Source organism: Carettochelys insculpta, chromosome 28 (assembly GCF_033958435.1).
Source record: "Carettochelys insculpta isolate YL-2023 chromosome 28, ASM3395843v1, whole genome shotgun sequence".
Taxonomy (NCBI): domain Eukaryota; kingdom Metazoa; phylum Chordata; order Testudines; family Carettochelyidae; genus Carettochelys; species Carettochelys insculpta.
The window spans coordinates 16506911-16528405 of NC_134164.1; the positions used below are offsets into that span (position 1 = coordinate 16506911).

The 21495-nt window shown below is 50.9% G+C and overlaps 1 protein-coding gene across 2 annotated transcripts in view; it reads left to right on the forward strand.

The window, feature by feature from the left end:
- Positions 1-18304, forward strand: part of CD79B (CD79b molecule) — a 28696-nt gene extending 10392 nt beyond the window's left edge. Inside the window, exons 3-7 of one of the 2 annotated variants that reach the window (XM_074979043.1) lie at positions 6237-6548; positions 8672-8790; positions 10197-10238; positions 16520-16646; positions 18024-18304. In XM_074979043.1, the coding sequence (XP_074835144.1) occupies positions 6237-6548; positions 8672-8790; positions 10197-10238; positions 16520-16618 (572 nt within the window). In that variant the 3' untranslated portion in view covers positions 16619-16646; positions 18024-18304. Of the gene's footprint in view, positions 1-6236; positions 6549-8671; positions 8791-10196; positions 10239-16519 lie in introns of both variants that reach the window. The other variant, XM_074979042.1, reaches the window with a different exon arrangement.
- Positions 18305-21495: the final 3191 nt, after the last annotated feature.

Genomic DNA, 21495 nt, shown 5'->3' on the forward strand with positions numbered 1-21495 from the left:
CTCTCTCCCAGCTCAGACTAACTGCTTCCCAACTCCTAGTTCCAATTCAAACCCCTCAGGCTCCACCTCCTCCTTTGTCTGCAGCCCAGAGGTGTCAATTGGTCACCTGGTTACCCTCAGTAGGAGCCCCACAGCCTGTGTGAGCCACACACATATCCCCCACTACATCACAGGAACCATTTAGGGATCTGGGCAAATAGATTAAAAAATAAAAAAACAAGAATGGATGGTGCTTGGTCCTGCCAAGAGGGCAAGGGATTGGACTTGTTGACCTCCCGAGGTCCCTTCCAGCTCTGTGAGATGTGTCTCTCTATCTAGATTATCAGGCTCAATGGGGAGTGATCAATGCCTCAATGTCTGGTTGCAGCTGGTAGCAAGTGGAGTCCCTCAAGAGTTGGTTCAGGGGTGGTTTTGTTCTACATCTTTATGGATGAGGGGATGGAGTGCATCCTCAGCAAATTTACAGATGACACTAAGCTAGGGGGACAGGTAGATATGTCAAGGGGGTATTGATAGGGTCCAGAGTAACCTAAATAAATTGGAGGACTGGGCCAAAAGAAATTTGGTGAGGTTTAACAAGGACATGTGCAGAGTCCTGCACTTGGGATGGGAGAATCCCAACCATTGTTACAGGCTGGGGACTGAGTGGCTAAGAAGCAGTTGTGATGAAAAGGATCTGGGAATTAGAGTGGATGAGAAGCTGGATATGAGTCAACAGTGGGCCCTTGTAGCCAAGCAAGCTAATGGCATATTGGGGTGCATTAGTAGGAGCATTTCCAGAAGATCTAGGGTAGTGATTATTCCTTTGTATTCAACAGTAGTGAGGCCACATTTGGAATATTATGTCCAGTTCTGGGCCCCCCCATTACAGAAAGGATGAGGACACATTGGAGAATGTCCAGCAGAGGGTAACAAAAGTGATTGGAGGGCTGGAGCACATGACCTACAAGACAATGCTGAGGGATTTGGGCTTATTTAGGTTGCAGAAGAGCGGAGTGAGGAGGGATTTTAATCGTAGCCTTCAACTACCTGAAGCGGAGCTCTAAGGAGGATGGAGAGAGACTGTTCTCAAACGACAGACCAAGGAGCAATGGTCTCCAGTTACAAGGGGTGGGAGGTGTAGGTTGAATATTAGGAAAAACTACTTCACCAGGACAGTGGTGAAATGCTGGAATGTGTTACCTGGAGAGGTGGTGGAATCTCCAACCCTAGAGGATTTTAAGTCTCAGCTTGACAAAGTCCTGTCTGGGATGCTTTAGTAGGGGTAGATCCTGCTTTGGGCAGGGGGATGGACTTGCTTACCCCCTGAGGTCTCTTTCAACCCTAGCGTTCTCTGATTCTAACACTTGAACCATTCTTATCCCTTCCCACTGTACTGACACACCCATCTGGCCAGTCAGAAGCCACATGCCATGTCTGTGTCCTTCGCTCACACATAGTAGAGTATCAAAAAGCCAAATCCAAAATTCCATCAGAGGGTAACAAGCCTGTAGATGAACACCGCACCCTTACTTATGTGGGAAAGTTGCCCCCATTTAAGTTAAATCTTTGCTTAATCCAATTGAATTAAAGACATGCAGACCCCTGGTTGGGGCGGGCATTTATGTAATTTGAGGTAGGTAGATAGGCCTCTTCAAATCTGGCATCTTGGAGCATAGGCCATTCGCCAGCATCCCCTGTCCTGGGAGATCTTTTCCAGGTCTACCCATGTGTATTCCCTCTTTCTAGTGCCTGCCTGCAGGTCTCTATGCCAGGTGTCTCTTGGGCGCCCTCTTTTCCTTTCCCTTGTGGGTTTCAACTTAAGGCTTGCCTGGTGACATTGAAAACAAGAAGTCCTGTGACACCTTATAGCCTAACAGATATTTTGGAGCATAAGCTTTTGTGGGCAAAGACCTGCTTCGTCAGATGCACCTGATGAAGTGGGTCTTTGCCCAGGAAAGCTTATGCTCCAAAATATCTATTAGTCTATAAGGTACCACAGGACCTCTTGTTGTTTTTGAAGATACAGACTAACACAGTTACCTCTCTGATACTTGTGATGCTGGTGGTTGGTTTTTTTGAGGGTACGTCCAATCCATCACCATATGCTCCTCCTGATTCCTTCTTTGGCAGGAAGTTAGTGAGTCAGTTGCCAAGGGGGCTAATTTGGGGTTAGCTGAACCCTGTTCTCCACTGAGCTGAGCTGAAAAAGCCACTCTACTGAAATCAGCATCCCTGCCTAGAGTTTGCAATGGCCACTTAATTGGTTTCAGCTCACTCCTTAGCTGAAGTCAGCACAACCTTCCCAGACTGGTGAGCCACAGCACTGCTGCACTGGGAGTCTGCACCCTGCATGCTGCCAAACAGCGTGGTACCAATGCATACCGGGGACATCAGAGCCACAGTAGGGGAGGGAGGACCAGAGGACATGCAGAAAGAGCAGTGCAGAGGGCTTCATGCTTGGGGCTGTCTAGCTCACAGCCTGCAGAGTGTATGCGTGTGTGTGTGTGTGTGTGTGTGTGTGCACGCGCGTGCCTGGGTGGGGATGGTTGAGCAGGTAGACCAAGAGACTGGGGTTCAGCAAATCCGCCTTTGGTTCCCAGTTCAGTCAATGGCCTCCTGTGTGACCCTATCTCTGAGTGCCCCGCCCAAAAAAGGGGCTAAGGCTCCCCACCTCGGGAGGCTCAGCTGCATTTGCAATTTGTTCTGGGGGTCAGCAATGCCCATCCAGGCCAGGATGAGGGGTCGAGGTGCTACAACAGTAACTCCCAGCTGCAAGAGTTATGCAGGCAGAGTTGGTCTCACCTGCCTGGCACCCCTGTGACCAGCTGGCTGCAGGAGGGCTGTCTTGTGATTGGAATTTTCCCAGGATGCTGAGCCCAGAGCCAGCCTAGCTGGGGAGGGCGGATAACTCCGCTAGCATTTCTACCTGTGGTAAGAACTGCAGCCTATCTCTTGGCTGTGGTGGGACAGTTCCTGGCACCATGCAACACTGTGGCTGGGCACTGCTGCACTGCAAATAACTGGGATTAGAACATTCATCTGCCAGCCTTGGGTCCCCTGCACAGGCCGGAACAATGACCACTACAGCCCCAGTCAGCCTGGGAACTGGCCTTGCACACCCAAACAGCTTCAAAAGAAAGGTGCAGGGCTGCTTGTGAGCCAGCGAGATCTGACAGGTTGTTTGAGTGCTGTTGGCAGCATGGGTTCTAGACAGAGATATTTTGCACCAAAAGTGATAGCTCAGCACCCCTCCCGGTAAGGAGACAGACTGTAGGTTGGGAAGTGGAGCTGAGACACATGAAGCTAAATGGGACTCTGGGCTGCTTTGTGTTTGATAGTGCTCAAGGCTTATTCTTTCCCTGTTGTCAGTGGGCTGGGAGTTATGGGCGCTGGCACCAGAGGGGTTCTTCTCTACTGCTGCTTCCAGTTACTAGTGGAGCCATTTCGTTTTCTGGCTTTTCCAAATGGCTTCTTGGTTTGTGATTCTGAGGGGCAGGAATCACTGGGGAAGGGATAAAATCAAAGAGTTCAATTAGCAACTGCAAGAAACTTGCTGGATAAGTGGTTCAAATGAGTAGTGGTTATTTTTGTTCAGGAGCTGCTGACACAGCTGAATTGAGAGCTACTTGTAAAGAATAAATCAGGACAAATGCAGTCCTGTGTATATGTAATTCAGCAATTTAGTATTTAATTGCTAAATATTCTGATGAATGTCTTCAGAATAAGCACAGGATTGATGCACTTCTTCACCATTCCAAAGAACAGTAACTGCTGGAAGAGAGCTAGTGGTGCTGTGCAGTGTAATATGCAGTGGAATGGTGCTATGAAGTGTAGTGTGCAGTGGGAGGGAATTAATGGTGCTGTGCAGTGCAGCCTGCAGTGGGTAAGAGTTAATGCTGCTGTGCAGTGTAGCATTCAGTGAGGTGGAATTAATGGTGCTGTGCAGTGCAGCATAGAATCATAGAATACTAGACCTGGCAGGGACATTGAGAGGTCATCAAATCCAGTCTCCTGCCCACATGGCAAAACCAAGCACAGTCAACAGTCTCTAGACTAGGGTTTCCCAACCTATAGGTCAGGACCCAAACATGGGTTGTGATTACATTTCAAAAGGGTCATGGGCTGGGCTGGGCAGCTCCACAGGTGGCTCTTAAGAAGCCATTCAAACTGCTGAAGTGGTTCTCAACTTCCTAATTGGATTAACAGCTGTCAGGCAGTTAAACCAATCAATTAAATTGAGAACCATTTCAGCTGTAGGGCAGAGAACTGCATACCTGTGGAGCAGTGGCCAGGTCAGGAGGGGTGGGGCCCTGAGTCTGAAGTTGGGAAGAAAGGAGGGCAGAGCTGATCAGCTTCCTGGCTTCCAGCTTCTGCAGGAGATGGGGTCCCTGCAGACCCCAGCAGGGTTTCCGCAGCTGGTGCTGCCAGCCAGAGCTCTGCGCCCCAGCTGGCTTCCAGCTGCAGGGGTCCCTGTGCCTCCCCTAGCTCCCTCCAGCCTGTGAGTGACTCCTAGCCCCTGAGTGTAACTCCCCTAGCCCCTGAGTCAGATACCCTTAGCCCCCTTAAGCCCCTGAGTGTGACCGCTAGCCCCCTGGAGCCTGAGTGACTCCTAGCCCCTGAGTGTGATTCCCCAGCCCTGTCTAGCCCCTCAGTATGACTCCCCTAGCCCTGATTGTGGGGTTTAAGCAGGGGGAGCAGTGTGGGAATGAGTGTCTTTCCACCACCACAACTCTGATTAACTGTAGTAAATGTAGTGTTATTATGTTGTTAATATATTTCCCCTTTTCTATGAAATAACTATTATGAATAGAAACATGAGAGGGCACAATTTTATATGCTTGCCTCAGGCACAAAATTAGCTAGTTACAACTCTGATCTCCTGCCTCTCTCCCTCAGCCTCCTGGTTTTGAATTGCCTTGGGTCACGAAGTCTTCCTGAATTGTCAAAATGGGTCCCTGTCTTGGAAAGGTTGGGAACCGCTGCTCTAGACTATCCCTGATACATATCTATCTAACCTGCTCTTAAACATCTCCAGTGATGGAGATTCCACAGACTCCCTAGTCAAATGTAGTATGAGGTGAGGTGGAATTAATGGTGCTGTGCAGTGTAGCTTGCAGTAAGAGGACGTTTATGGTGCTGTGTGGTGTAGTATGCAGTGGGGTGGAATTAAAGGTGCTGTGCTGTGTAGCATGCAGTGGGGTGCACAGTGAGAGGGTGTTAATGGTGCTGTGTGGTGTAGCATGCAGTGGGGTGGAATTAATGGTGCTGTGCAGTGTAGCGTGCAGTGAGAGGACGTTTATGGTGCTGTGTGGTGTAGTATGCAGTGGGGTGGAATTAAAGGTGCCGTGCTGTGTAGCATGCAGTGGGGTGCACAGTGAGAGGGTGTTAATGGTGCTGTGTGGTGTAGCATGCAGTGGGGTGGAATTAATGGTGCTGTGCAGTGAGAGGATGTTAATGGTGCTGTGTGGTATAGTATACAGTGGAGTGGAATTAAAGGTGCTGTGTGGTGTAACATGTAGCAGGAGGGCGTTAATGGTGCTGTGTGGCATAGTATGAAGCAGTGTAGTCTGCAGTGGGGTGGAATTAATGGTGCTGTACAGCGTAGCATACAGTGGGGTGTGCAGTGACAGGGTGCTAATGGTGCTGTGCAGAGTAATAGCAACAGTCCATGTGGTGTGGGCAAGACATGTCAATGGCCCTGTGGGAACCTGGTTCATGCCTTGACTTCCTTTGTGTTTAAGGCCCTAACTTTCACAAGTGTGGTGGTGCTTTGGCACATGCCCGATGCACACCCAGGAGCTGGGCCGTGCTTGGTGCCCTCAAAAGCAAAGCTACAGTTTGTACATTTCCGTCCTTCTATTCAGCTGCCTCCAGGTCTGCATTTTGTGAGCCTTGGCTAGTTACTTGCATGGAAGCAAGCTGCATTAGCAGGCCCGTGGTGACCTCCTTTAGCCCACTGTAGCAGCAACGAAGGGTCCTGTGGCACCTTATAGACTAACAGAAAAGTTTAGAGCATGAGCTTTCGTGAGTTAACTCACTTCTTCAGATGCATTAACTCACGAAAGCTCATGCTCTAAACTTTTCTGTTAGTCTATAAGGTGCCACAGGACCCTTCGTTGCTGCTACAGATCTAGACTAACACGGCTACCCCTCTGATACTTTAGCCCACTGGTGGCCCATGGAGGCACTGGAGGAGCTAATCAAGTGCAGTGTCATCCACTGACTTTCCTGGCCTTGCTTTGTCTCCTCCTCAGAACTGTCCTGTTCCAAGTTCCGGCAGCACCCCCGGTACGTTGCTGCCAAGAAGAACACCCAGGTCCACTTTGTCTGCCATTCCCACAACTCCAAGGACGTGCAGTGGTACAAAATGAGTGGGACGGACAAAATGCCGCGGGTGATCGATGTGCATGGCCCACGGGTGTACGAGGAGAGGAATACGTCCTTTGTAATCATAACCCTCAGCAAAATCCAGCCCGAGGACAATGGGATTTACCTGTGTGAAAACAAGAGCCTGGCTCGGGAGCCGGGCCAGGTACGCACGTGTGGCAGTGAACTGCGAGTCATAGGTGAGAGGCATGAACTCTGTCTCTGTCCAGGCACACCTGTCCATCTATTTGTTCCCATACTCATCGATCCCTCTGTCTGTCTGTCCCCCTTACACACTCATCTATCTATCTATCTATTCTTGGCAGTCACTCAGTAACAAGTAGTGTGTCTTCATGTCACCCTCCTATTTGTGAGTCTGTTGGTGGCTGACAAGCCTGATTCTGGAGCCACAGATCTTATCACAGAAGAGGCAGGTGCTGGTAGCTGTTGGACGGGGTGTGGGGCAGTTTTTTATGCTCTTTCCTTCTCCACTTCTCCTTGTCTGCGGTGTGGCAGGACCTCTCAAAATATACCACCCACTAACGGATTACTGTTCTCCGCTGGGGACAGTCCTGGGCAAGGTTTTCCCAGGTGTCAACACTGATGCTGCACTTTTGCATGTGTGCCTTCAGCATGTAATCCACCTGCATGCAGCCTCTCTCTCCCACTATCTCATAAGGACTTTTCCATGTTTTCTACTGAAAACCTTTGGGTGGGATTTTCAAAGCCAGCACAGGGATGTTGGCCTCTGGAGGGCCCCACACTGGTGGGATTCCTTATGATTAAGGCCATGTTTTTTTCATGGAGGTCACAGAATCTGTATCCTAGCTGCCCAGTGTGAGTACCTTGCAGCTCCCAGATACCGTGGGCAGCAGCGGCAACCACAGAGTTCCAAGAGGCCCCTGCAGCTGCCTAACCACAGGAGACACTCCTGTTGGCTGGTGCTTCCCATTTAGTTACATTTGGAGGTCTGTGGGTTGGGAGGTCAGAGGAAACCCTAGCGCTCTGCCCAGGGCTCTGTGAGGGCCTCCAACTACTTACACTGCATTTTATATTGTCATGGTCTGGTCCAGGCTCCATCACACACCTAGCAGCATGCCCACGGTACTGTGCCAAGGGGCCAGCTTCTGCTTTGTGTCGGTGCCACGGAGGAGGCAGCTGGCAGCGCTGTGGGGCAATGAGTCAGGAAGATGCTCTCCGTGCCCAGAGTAGGGCTGCCCATGGAGCTGGAATACCCACCCCTCGCACTGGCTCTCTCTCTGCACTCCCAGGTCATGCACCAGCCCACACAGCTCAAGACAGGCTGGAGATCATAAATCTGGGTCTTTCTATTTCCCCTCTGGGTCTGGATCCTTCAGGGTTTGTGTCTTCAAGTTTTTCTCCCTGGCTGGGAGGGAAGGAACTCAGGTTTAGAAACAAAGCAACACCCCTCCCACCCCCGTGCACTTCCCATCGCTGACACACTCATGCAGCACCTGACTCCTGGAGCTGGAACTTAGCACCAACTCTCATGACCCTCCTCAGACAGCCTCAGTGGCAGTGACATGCAGGCTAGTGGCTCTCGTCCACCCTTTGCAGTGGAGCCCAGGAAGTGCCTCAGTTATTTAAGCATAAAAGTCTGTGTCATTCCATCTGCCCGTCACCTTGAGAGTGGTTCCCCCATCCCACCATGCTGCAGGTGAATGGAGCCACTTCCAGCTCCTGGGGTGAGCCAGGCAGAGCATTTTAGAAAGTGCTCAGCATTTCAGGGCAGCCAGGGGCTACTTATTTGCAGGGGTTCCTGTCTCCGGGGGCTCCAGGACTTTGTGAATCATCTCCTAGCTTGCCTGGCTCTGTACCAGGGACTCCTGGTCTGGCATCAACAGGTCATGCCCTGCACCTTCCTGTATCACTGAGTGGGGGGGGGATGTCCGGCTGGCTCTGAGTAGATGGAGGGGCCAACAGGTCACTGTATGGAACAGGGTAGGAGAGGGTGCAGCAGCACAGACAGGTGGGGACAGGCTGAGATGACAGAGAGTCAGGGAAGCTCTTGGCTCTGCTGGGAGGCTTTTTTCCATCAGAAAAGCAAGTTGGGAATGTCACGATAGCAGAGCAGAGATCTGCTCTTTCTTTCTTTCTTTCTGTTTGTTGCTTTCAGACCCTGCTCACTCATGCAGAGCCCTAGGGGGTGCTCTGGAGTCAGGCTGGGATAGAATGGCCCTTTCACGCTAAGTTCCCCCTGCCCAGCTCTCACAGCTGGTCTGTAACAAACGTGCTCCTGCCCTGCCCTGCCCTGTGCTGTCCAGGGTTCCAAACGCCCCTCCTGCTGTTGCCCCGCTTGCAGGGTTCAGCACCATCGAGCAGGTCCAGAGCCGGAACACCATCAAAGACATCATCATCATGATCCAGTCTGTCCTCCTGGTCATCTTCATCAGCGTCCCCATGCTCCTGCTGATGGAGAAGGTGAGTACCAGGCACCTCCCACTGGAAACCCTGGTGATATTCGGGGATCCTCTGAGCACCTCAGTGTGATGGGCTGGGGACCCTATTCCTACGCCCCTCTGGGCTCTGTCATTCCAGGCTCCTGGCTGTCGTGCTGAGCCAGACACAGACTGGGGAAGTCTCCTATATTATCCATGGGGCAGGGTGTACAGCTGTGTCCCAGGAGGTTCCATTTTTAGCATGTCTGTTGAACCGGGGTGCTCCTCCTGACAGGATGGGTGTACTGAGCCGGGTGTGGGCCCCAGAGGCAATGCACAGGGTGGAGCAGGGTAGCTAGCCCCTTCCACCCACTGCCTGGGACAGGTTGGGGTGGGGGGGCTGTACGCGATACAGCCATCTGGCCCCCCCAGTGGCTGACAGAGCCCAGGAGGAACAGTCAGAGTTCACTGCTGCAGCCTGGTGGCCCGTCATGGCTGTTGACCATTGTAGGCTCAGGGGCATGACCTGACCTGGGTTAGTCCAAAGCAGCCCTGGCTCAGGGCTGGCCTATACTGCAGGACTCAGGGGGCATGGCTGCTTGGAAGTGAGCCCATAGTGTAGATCCATGCTGCCACAACAGATGTGGGTTTTCAGGGCCCCCCAGCCCACCCCCAGCGTGGCCGAAGGTGGCTGCCATTGGGAAGCACCTGGAATTCCCATGGGAGGCTCTGGGTCGAGACGACAGTGGGGGTAGGAAATAGATGTGGGGGTGGCAGAGTGAGCACAGCCAGCTTATGAGGTGTTACTGAGCATGCTCAGTAGCAGTGAATCTGTGCGGGGGGGTCATGTGATTCTATGTGCCCCCCTGGCCACACACGACGCCCTGGGAGGGACCCAGTAATGTCTCTGGCTCCATCAGGGAAATTGTCCTCAGGTGGGAAGGGCAGCAGCCTGGGACCTGACAGCGCCCACCTGGGGTGCAGGTCTGGAATCAGGCCAGTGTGGCTGGGAGCAGAATGAGGCCCCCAGCACACAGACAGCTCGTTGGTATCACCAGTTGTATGTATGCACCGCACAGCTTAGCCCAGGGTGGTCCACACCAAGGACTCGGTATGACTCCGGGAATCTCAGTCAGGGACACGCCCAGGCCATTTATACACAACCCTACTGAATGGGCTGTTCTGGAATGGCCGCACTGCCCCGAGGGCACAGCTGCCCCTCAGCCTGTGCCAGGAAGGGCCCTGGTCTCACACCCATTGAGTGTACCTCCACAGCTGAACCCCACCCCGTGCCAGGCAAGGTCCTGGTCTAACACCCACCTGGGACACTTAGCAAAACACTTAATGACACAGACTCTCTGGTGGCCACACATGGGAGAGTCAGAAATGGCAGGACACCATGGTAAGGAATTGCCTTACACTTACCCTCCTTGTCTCAATTCCCACCAGGGCGACAGCAAAGCCAGCTCGGAAGAGGACCATACCTACGAGGTAAACTAATAATGTAACGTTAATGGCCGTTCAGACTACAGGAACGGTTTCGAGGCCGTGAGCGCGGGTGGGTGGCGTTTGTTGAGCGATCAGACGTACTCTGTAGCTGCCAGGAAGGAGGAGCAGCTCTTTAAGCCAGATGTCCTTTGTGTGTGTGGGAGTTAAATAAAACCACCAAAGGGTCCCAAGCAGCTAGCCTCAAGCTTGCCCCGTCTCAGATGCAGATCTCAGGCTCTGGGGCTGTCTTAGTGCCACTCATTCCTCAGGCATCCCCAGAGCCTGCTGGGTAGACAAGGCCGAAATCTCTGTCCAAACGATGCCGAAGGAAAGAGAGAAACCCGTTCAGGTTCTCTGTAAGTCACGAAGGGACGAAAAAGGCACCGATCCATTTGATGCCCAGGCACAAGCCTGAGGAGGCCACAGCCACGCCAGCCTTGGAGACAGGAGGGGGGGCCGGTGGCGAGGCTTCTCTGTCCAGTACAGCAGTGCTCCCCAAAGTGTGTGCTGCGACCCACCGACATACACAGGGCTTCAGTGCGCCACCGACATTTTGCCATCGTTCAGAGAATTTCTAGTTAGTGAAGAAAATCTTTTATCAATGAATTAGATTCTTTGGGTTTCATTTTTTTCTCATTCATTCCCGCCTTTTTCAGTCCCAGCGCTCTCCTCCTCAGTCTCGCCTTTGAGCACTCACCCTGGGATAGTTTGGATGACACATTTGCACGCAATTGCTGCTAACTTGACTCGATAGCACAGCACTCGGCTTGATAAAGCAAAGTTGATTTCACAGCATTTAGTTTGAAGAGTTGATTTCCCAGCAAGAGCCAAGGCTTTCCTCCTACCATATTTTAATAAGATAGGAAAGAACAGCTACAATCTACAATCTCTCTATTTGAGTAACCAGCATAACTCACAACTGAGGCTCTGGGCAGCTGACACTGGGCCGGAGTGCAGAAAAGCAGCGTCATGGCTGGGGTTTGTGAATTCCAGAACAACACCCACTCAGTGTCCACCCTGCGTCCCTCTGTGCTGCCTGTATGTACAGTTGGTGGGGTCCTCTGCTTTCCCATCCAGTGTCTGCTGCCCACAGCGGCTCCCTGTGCAGTGCAGCGAGCCCCCCATTGTCATCTTCAGGCAGCCCCATGCTGTCCCCACCAACAAGGCAGGGGCAGCAGGTGATCAGGAGCCTGTGCTGGCATGTGAGGTGGGCGGGAGGGGGCTAAATTTTGCTACAGGGAGGGTGGGTCACTGACCTCCCACCTGTACCTCTCTCTGTAGTAGTCCGTCATGTCTGATGATGATGTCAAACTTGCACAGGCTCATCGGTTGTAGACTCACATGTGGCTGAGGAGTCCAAGCTTTGAACAGCATGGGTGTTCACAGTGGGGGCAAGGGAATTGTCCTGGCTCTGTTGGTGCGGCTGCTGCTGTTGCTTTCTCCCTCTCACAAGCATCAGAGGCGTATGCATCGCTGCTCTTCAAAGTTGTCATACGTGTGTTGTACAAGAACACATCAGCCTGGTCGGTCTTTTGCATGCTGCTGTAGCTGATCTGGTTTTAAACCAGCATGAGCAATGCTGGCCTTCATGCAGTCTTTATATCTCTTGCGAGGCCTACCTTGATTCCTTTTGCCCTGGGAGAGTTCACCGTAGAGGAGCTGCTTAGGGATTCCCGACTCCTCCATTCGTATGATGTGCCCTGTGCAACGAAGCTGGGCTTTCAGAATCATGGCTTCGATGCTCGTGGTTCCTGCTCTGTCCAGGACTTCCAGATTTGTAACTCAATCCTGCCATCGAATGTGCAGTACTGACCTCAGGCTGCATGTGTGGAAGTGCTCCAGCAGTTTTATATGTTTTCTGTACCAGGTCCAGGTTGCACAGCTATACAGGAGACTGGTCAGGACTACAGCCTTGTACACTTTCAGTTTAGTGGACTGTCGGATATTGTGCTGATTCAACACTCGCGCTCTCAGACAGCCTCGTACCCGGCTGGCCTGGCAGATTCTGGCATTGATTTCTTTGTCAAGGGAGCCATCATTGGCTATCACACTGCCAAGGTACTTGAACTCCTCTGCTGTTTTTAACTCTGTTCCTTCAAAAAAGATTGAAGCGGGGGGAGCAGCAGATCCTGGAGCAGGTTGAAACAGTACCTTGGTCTTTCCTAGGCTGATGGTCAAACCAAAGAGGCGAGTGGCTTCAGCAAACTTGTTGACGATGAGCTGGAGATCAGATTCCCTGTGTGCCATAAGTGCACAGTCGTCAGCAAAAAGGTTTCAAGGATGAGCCTCTCAAGCATCTTGGTTTTAGCATTCAGATGACAAAGGTCAAAAAGTGACCCATCAAGTCTGTATTTTATGTAGACTCCAGGGTCCAGGTCCTTTACTGTGTGGCTGAGGACGCATGTGAAAAAGAGGTTGAATAACACTGGAGCCAGCATGCTCCCTTACTTCACGCCACTGGATATCTCAAATGGATCTGAGGACTCGCCATTTGAAAGAACAAAGCCAGTCATGTCATTGTGGAACAGGCGTATGAGGTTAACGAACCTTCTCGGGCAGCCAAGTTTTGACAGGATAATCCACAGGGCTTCTCTGTTGATGGTGTCAAAAGCCTTGATCAGGTCTATAAAGACAGAGTACAGATCCAAGTTCTGCTCTGTGCACTTTTCCTGGATCTGATGACCAACAAAGATCATGTCAATGGTGCTGCGGCCTGGGACAAAACCACACTGTGCCTCTGGTAGGTTCTCCTCTGAGATGTTGGTGATATGACAGTTGAGGATGACTTAAGCCAAGATCTTCCCAGCAGTACAGAGAAGGGAGAAGCCCCAGTAATTTCCACAGTCAGCTTTGTTGCCCTTGTTCTTGAAGAGCGAGATGATTGTGTTGTCCTTAAAGTCGTTGGGCATGTCGTCTTCTTCCCAGATGCTGATCAAGATGTTGTGAAAGGCTTCAATTGACATTGGTCCTGCCGCTTTGAAAATTTCAGCAGGGATAATGTCCATCCCAGGGGCTTTGCCAGAGCTGGTCTGGCTGATTGCCTTTTTGACCTCATCCACTGTAGGGGCAGGTCAAGACTGCCTATTGTGGGTTTCTGAGGGATCTGGTCTAGGGCCACAGAGTCAACAATGGAGGGTCTGTTGAGAAGGTTGCTGAAGTGCTTTCTCCACCTATTGTTGATGCTGTTCTTCTCTCTCAGAAGGGTCATGCCATCTGCAGACAGGACAGGTGTAGTACTTGGCTTGGAAAGTCCATATATAGCTTTGATAGCACTGAAGAACATCTTGGAGTTCTTCATGTCAGCGTAGTACTGGACTTCATCAGCTTTACTCTCCCACCACTCATCTTGCATTTTGCGAAGTGCCGTTTGCACCTGGCCCTGAGGGTGTTTGAAACGATCACGTTTGGAGATTGAGGACTGATCGTTTTGCCATAGCAGAAATGCGTTCTGTTTTTCCTCTAAGATCTTCATGATGGCCGCATCATTTTCATCAAACAAGTACTGATGAACTCTTTTTCAGTCCTCGTGTTGACTTGGCTGACTCCGTCACCAGGGTTTTGAACTGGTCCCACTTTTGCGTTGGGTCTCCAGTCACAGGTCCATGGGATGTCAGCACTTCGTCAAGGCAGGCTGCGAATTTCTCACGATGTATGTTGCAGCTTCACGATGTTGAAGGACAGTCTGACAACCTTGAGCTTCTTGCGGTGCAGTGTTGTGATGTGCAGCAAAAGGACTGATCTGATGAGTCTATAATCAGTCCAGCACTCAGCTCCCCGCATGGCCCTGGTGATCTTAGCATCTCGAATGTCCCACCTGCGACTGATGGCATAGTCAATCAGGTGCCACTGTTTTGATCTCAGGTGCATCCATGTGGTCTTGTATTTATCCGCTTGCCTGAAGAGAGTGTTGGTAATTGTCAGGTTGTTTTCTGCACACAAGCTCAGCAGAAGGTGGCCATTGGCATTCATGTTACCAACACCATGATGCTCCAGCACTCCTTTCCAGGTCCTACAGTCCTTGCTGACCCTGGCATTGAAGTCACCCAACAGGGGAAGCTTGTCACTAGGAGGAGTTGCTTTCACAAGATGGTCAAGGTCCTCATAGAAACTTTCTTTTGTTTCATCGCTGTTAGTCAGTGTGGGGGCGTAAGCGCTGATGACTGTAACGTGGTGAGAGGTGCTGAGGGGGAAGCAGAGCTTGATCAGACCCTCACTGGTGCAAGTTGGTAGGTAAGGAAGCTGGTGCAGAAGTGATGTCTTGATGGTAAGTCCCACTCCGTGGATTCTGTCTTCATTTTCTGGCCTGCCTTTCCAGAAGAAGGTATAACCTTTTAGTTCACAGATGGAACCTTCCTCTGCCAGTCTGGTCTCACGCAGGGGGGCTATGTCAATGTTATAACAGGCCAGCTCTCTTGCTATGAGGGTCATTTTTCTCTCAGACCTCATTGCATTCTCCCTGTCCAAGAGGGTGTGAATGTTCCATGCTGCAAATATCACCTTTCTTTTCACTGTTTTTTGACTGCTGTGAGGGTAAAACTGCCAGCTGCAGCTTGCTGACCATTTTGGTTGGGACAAGCAATTTCTGGGACACTTTTTCTAGTCCCCTCCCTCTTTTTGAAGGTGAGCATGTTCTGTTACTAAAAAGGCCTGCTTAGTTGCCTGGGATGCCACCGAACTCGTCCGTTGTCCCGGGGTCAGAGTCAAGTGACCAAAGTCCACAGGCCGCCTACGGGCAGGTTTGGAGCTACGACTCCCAGTGGTCACCTCCGCCTGTCGCTTCACCCCTCTGCCATCGCTGCAGGACTTTGAGTGAGACAGAAGTGATGAGAATGTGTAAAGAACCTGTGCAGGAGAATGTTTAAAGTGGAAAAGCCGTTGCACAGGGGCAGTTCCACTCTCTTGAACTCAGAAGACTGGTTCCAGTGGTATGAAAAGTCGTCACGGCTGGGACTTCCTAGGCTGCAGTGGATGGCCATGCCGTCTTTGGTGCCTTGTCATGCCCTTCGCTTTTCACAGAGTGTTGCAGAACTGCCTTCCTGGTCATTGGATATTGCTTTTGAATCTCATCCGTCCAATCTGCTGGGGCTGACATTGCATGCTGGGATAGGCAATTCCCTATCTCACCACAGGTTTCAGACCTGCCGGCTACCCTCACCTGGTTTAGCCTGCCCGTTGAAGCGGTTTATCAGGGTATGGTTGCTGCATGCTACGGTTTCTTGGAGCCACAGGTGAGAGCTGGGTGCCAGGTGGGGACCAAAGGGGCACGAACTGCCCCTGAAGAGACACGACATGTCCCCACACCAGAGGTGCTGCCCCTTCCTGGACACCCCATATACCCCTGTACTTCTCTATTAACCAGAATATTTGCATATCCAAACTCCTGGTCCCAGGGCTGCCAGATATGAAAGAGTTTACAGTATATGTTGTGGAAGCCATCTTACATAGAAGCCATTTCTTGTTTCTTATTTCTGTGCATACACAAGAGCTTGAACTTTTCCTCACCTATTTGGGAGTGGTAGGGAGGATGAGCTAAGTGGAATACGTTAATGAACTGTTTGGATTTGGGGCTCTTACTCCCTAGTACTTGTTCCTCCTTGCTGATAACAGTTTTCTCTCTGAAAACGATTGATGTTTCTCTAATTGCTTCTGGACCTGAACTTGTTTGTGTAAGAGTATAAAATGCTAGAGTTAGCTGCGTCAAGCAGCCTTGCTGGACCTGATTTTACTGGCGTCCTGTTTGGCTCATCTGTTGTCTTATTGAATTCAATAAAGCTGAACGTTAGCCACCTAAACACAGAGAAGTCTTTTGCTTCAACAATATTATTGGCCTTGTATATATAATTTGCCCAAGACACAGGGTTCTGTTTGTCTGGATCTGTGGAGCACCTTAGGTTCCTGAGCTGCACGAGCAGGCTGTGTATTGCCGAGTGGTACATGTATATCCACAAGCAGAGAGAAAACACGGGTCACAGTTCTATTTTATTTAGTGCTTTTGCTACATTGTATTTCATTGGCATGTGTGACAGCTTGAAATTTTTGATTCTGTTCAATTTTCTTCCTTCTTTGAAATGCTACACTTTTCACCACATTTAAACACTAACAATTTTTATGCTGACTGTTTCTTTGAATTTTGGTGTGCCATGAGATGAAAACATTTGGGAAGCACTGCAGCAGAGGGCTCAGTTCCGCCCCGAGCTCAGCTGGGACCGTTATGGGTGGTGCTTGGGCATATCTCAGGACCAGCCTGTGGCCTTTTACTCCTCAGTCTCCTCTGCTTTGCACAGGGCTTGGAGATCGAACAGACTGCCACCTATGAGGACATTGCACCCCTGCGGGACATGAAAGCCAAGTGGATGATCGGGGAGCACCCGGGCCAGGAGTGAGGTGGTCTGCACCAGGCGACTTGCCTAGGTTAGTGGCACCACGTCCCACACTGCCAGGCCAGCGACTGCCCACTGACAGCAGAGGCAACAGGATTCCAGGCATCCTGCCAGGGGCCGCGGCTGTTACAGACTCACGTGTGGCAGTGTGAGATCCCGAACTGGTGGAGTACCACCTCTAGCTCTCACCCTTCTGCCACATGCAGCTGCCCCCCCCCCTGTAACTGTCAGCAGAGCTTGCTTGAGTTTCTGTATTGTATATTAGGTGCTTGCTTTTCTGAGTCTGTAGCTGGGTCTGGCCAGGAGCTGACCAAGATTATTTTAGTCTGGAAGTTGCTGTTGTTATCTCAACACACGAGCCCTTAGGGACAGGTACAGAAATGGTAGCAAACAGGCACCACCTGGCAGCAAACAGTGCAGTAACTTTGGGCTGACTCTGGTAACTCAAAGAGCTGGGTACATTTAAAGCAGCAGTTGCTTTCATCCCTGGAGAAGAGACAGCTTTGCCAAGCTGACATGTTCCCAGAAGCCGGAGTGGGGTCCCTTAACTTGTGCTGACTGAGTCTTACACCCCATGCAAAGTTATTAAAACTTCTTGTAGCCAGGTGCTACACAGCAAGACTGAAGTCCTGCTCCATGGTGCCAGGGCATCCCAGGCTGGCTAGAGCCAGCAAAGCATGGCAACTGGGGAATCAAAATGTCCACCTGCTTTGTAAAGTTTTAATAAACATGATAGATCAGTGTCCTTGTTGGCCTGGTAAACCCCCAGGAATCAGATGGGTTCCTTCCTGCACAAGCCCCGGATCTATGTCTCTAGGGGTGAAGGCCACACTCATGAGGCTGGGACGTGGGGCAGGTTCTGCACATGGGCTGACTGAGGTCATGTCCTGCTGACTCACTTCCTGGCTGTGTAGGGCGTGAGCACTTTGTCTCTCTTAATGCCATGCCTGTAGGGACAGAGAGAGAGCCAAGACACACTAGTGCAGTGGTCCTGGCACTGCACTAAGGATGCATGAACCCCTGCCAGTGGTTTGGGACAGGCTGGCTGGGAAGGGGACTCTGGGTCTGCTATTCTACCCGGGTCAGATACCACAAGTTAGCATTCCTGCTATGCATGAACATGAATGTCTGTGCAAAATTCGTCTCTGCTCCTGCCCTTACAAGAAGCAGCTCCAGGCTGCTGTGCAGACCCATCTTTGCCTCCAAACTGAGCAGGCCTGTGGCCAAGACAGTTTTGCTCGGCTTTACCCCAGGGACCCAGAATGCCCTCCTCCAAGCTGTGCGCCAGGAGTTCCACCCCAGCGCTGCTTCCTGGGGCACTGACACTATGGCAAAGTTAAGAGCATAAGAACAGCCACACTAGGTGGGCCCAAAGGCCCATCTAGCCCAGTGTCCTGTCTGCCAACAGAGGCCAATGCCTGAGGCCTCAACAGGAGTGAACAGAACAGGGAACCACGAAAGTGATTGCTCTGCCGTCATCCATTTCCAGCCTCTGACAAACACAGTCCAGGGACACCATTCTTACCCAGCCTGGCCAACAGCCACTGATGGACCATTGAACCCTGGGTAAAGTCCTGATTTTACAACATCCTCTGACAAAAAGTTCCACAGGTTGACTGTGTGAAGAAAAAACTTCTTTTTGTTAGTTTTAAAGCTGTTACCCATGAGTTTCATTTGATGACCCCCTAGTTCTTTTGTTATGGGAACAAGTAAATAACTTTTCCTCCTTCACTTTTTCCAACCGGTTGTTATTTATAGACCTCTACCTTATCCCTTCCCACTTTGTCTCCTTTTTTCTAAGATGAAAAATCCCAGTCTTTTTAATCTCTCTTCATATGGCACCTGTTTCAAACCCCTGATCAGTTTTGTTGCCCTATTCTGAACCTTTTCCAATGCCAGAATATCTTTTTTGAGATGACAAGTAACAGAGAGGTAGCTGTGTTAGTCTGTATCTTTGAGAACAACAAGAAGTCCTGTGGCACCTTATAGACTAACAGATATTTTGCCCACGAAAGCTTATGCTCCAACATATCTATTAATCTATAAGATGCCACAGGACTTCTTGTTTTTTGAGATGAGGGCCGTGTCTACACGTGCACGCTACTTCGAAGTAGCGGCGCCAACTTCGAAATAGCGCCCCTCACGGCTACACGTGTTGGGTGCTATTTCGAAGTTGAAATCGACGTTAGGTGGTGAGACGTCGAAGTCACTAACCCCATGAGGGGATGGGAATAGCGCCCTACTTCAAAGTTGAACGTCGAAGTAGGGCACGTGTAGACGATCTGCGTCCCGCGCTATCGAAATAGCGGGGTCCGCCATGGCAAACATCAGCTCAGGGGTTGAGAGACGCTCTCTCCAGCCCCTGCGGGGCTCTATGGTCATCATGTGCAGCAGCCCTTAGCCCAGGGCTTCTGGCTGCTGCTGCCGCAGCTGGGGATCTATGCTGCATGCACAGGGTCTGCAACCAGTTGTCAGCTCTGTGGATCTTGTGGTGTTTAGTGCAACTGTGTCTGGGAGGGGCCCTTTAAGGGAGCGGCTTGCTGTTGAGTCTGCCCTGTGACCCTGTCTGCAGCTGTTCCTGGCACCCTTATTTCGATGTGTGCTACTTTGGCGTGTAGACGTTCCCTCGCAGCGCCTATTTCGATGTGGTGCTGCCCAACGTCGAAGTTGAACGTCGACGTTGCTAGCCCTGGAGGACGTGTGGACGTTAAATAGACTATTTCGATGTAGTGTGCACGTGTAGACGTAGCCGAGGTGACCTCATCTGTGCACAATATTCAAGCTGTGGGCATACCATGGAGTTATACAGAGGCAATAAGCTATTCTCTGTCTTATTCTCTCTCCCCTTTTTAATGACCCCTAGCATTCTGTTTGCCTTTTTGACTGCTGCAGCACATTGAGTAGATGTTTTCAGAAACTATCCACAATGACTGCAAGATCTCTGTCTTGAGTGGTTATAGCTCCATTAGTCCCCATAATTTTTTATGTAGAGTTGGGATTATTTTTTCCAATGTGCATCACTTTACATTTATCAGCATTTTGCCATATTTTTGCCCAAAATGTTCATTGGTGCTGTTGCAGCGACTGTTGGGGCAGCTGGCTCTGGCACTGGCATTGGAACTGTATTCAGCAGTTCCTTAGATTTGTCGCCCATAAAGGATGGCTCAGATTTGGGAATCTCTCTAACGTCCTCAGCTGTGAAGACTGAAGCAAAGAACTCATTTAGTTTTTCTGCAATGGCATTATCTTCCTTGATTGCTCCTTTTATGTCTCTATCGTCCAGGGGCCCCACTGCTTTTTTAGAATGTACTTAAAAACATTTTACTATTGTTTTTTGAATTTATGGCTAACCGTTCCTCAAAATCTTTTTTGGCTTTTCTTATTGCATTTTTACATTTAATTTGGCAGTGTTTATGTTCCTTTCTATTTTGATCACTAGGATTTGACTTCCTCTTTTTAAAAGATGCCTTTTTTTCTCTCACTGCCTCTTTTACATGGTTGTTAAGCCATGGTGGCTCTTTTTTAGGTCTCTTACTGTGTTTCTTAATTTGGGGTATACATTTAAGTTGGGCCTCTAATATGGTATCTTTGAAAAGTTTCCACGCAGCTTGCAGGGATTTTACTCTAGTTACTCTACCTTTTAATTTCTGCTTAACTAACCTCCTCATTTGTGTGTAATTCCCCTTTTGAAATTAAATACCAGAGTGTTGGACTGTTGCAGTGTTCTTCCCAACACAGGAATATTAAATGTTGTTATGTTATGGTCACTATTTCCAAGCGGTCCTGTAACAGTTACCTCATGGACCAGATCCTGTGTTCCACTCAGTACTAAATCAAGAATTGCCTCTCCCCTTGTGGGTTCCTGTACCAGCTACTCCAAGAAGCAGTCATTTAAGGCATCAAGAAATTTTCTCTGTGAATCCCTTCCTGAGGTGACATGTACCCAGTCAATATGGGGATAATTGAAATCCCCCATTATTAGTGAGTTTTTTATTTTGATGGCCTCTCTAATCTCCCTTAGCATCTCAGGTGGTTGATAATATATCCCTAGTGCTATATATGGGTCACAGAAGCAGGGCCGGGAGGCTGTGGGGGCAGAGCCAGCACAGTGGGTCACAGAAGCAGGGCTGGGAGGCTGTGAGAAGAGGAGGCAGGAGGTGCCAGACGGGAAGTGGCGTGAGCTGCAAGGCTGGAGGCAGAACAGGGGGCGGCTGCACTGCCAGCCAGACAGGTGGTGGTTTCCCCTCCTGGCAGAAGCAGGACCAGCTGGGGAGAGGCAGCTGGGCCCAGGGAGGTAGAGCCTGGCTGGGGGCAGTGGCAGTGCTGACGGGGCCTTGCCAGCCCGTCCCAGAAGTGACCGCAGGGCAGCAACCACTGCATGCCCCGTGCCCCACGTTTAGTGACGCCCTATGCAGCTGCGCATTCTGCATAGGCCCAGGACCTCTCTGCACAATTGCACTAACCCGCCAGCCCCCAGCCCCAGCGCGCTGAAGGGTGGGTGGCCGGGTGCAGGAGGGACGTGTGCTGCCAGCTGCTTCACCGGCAGGCCGCGTTTCCTGCGACTCACCGGAGCGAGTTGCTGCTTTCCTGTTGTTGGCAGAGCGGGCGACCCTGCCCCCACCACAGGCAGCAGAGAGAAAGTGCAGCACATCCTGTGTACGCAGAGCCACACGGCTGGGGGAGAGAGATGAGGAACTGCCACCTGCTTCCTGCCAGCCGGGGTCAGCAGGGGCCAAAGAGCCCCCAGCCAGTCAGGGCAGGTGTCCCATCCTGTCCAGCCATGCTCTGCCTGGTGCAGCAGGGCATTGCGACAGCAGGCGGCTCAGAACCATGGTGGGGTCACCCACCAAGGGTGCCCTAAAAATCATGAGCTCTGTAAC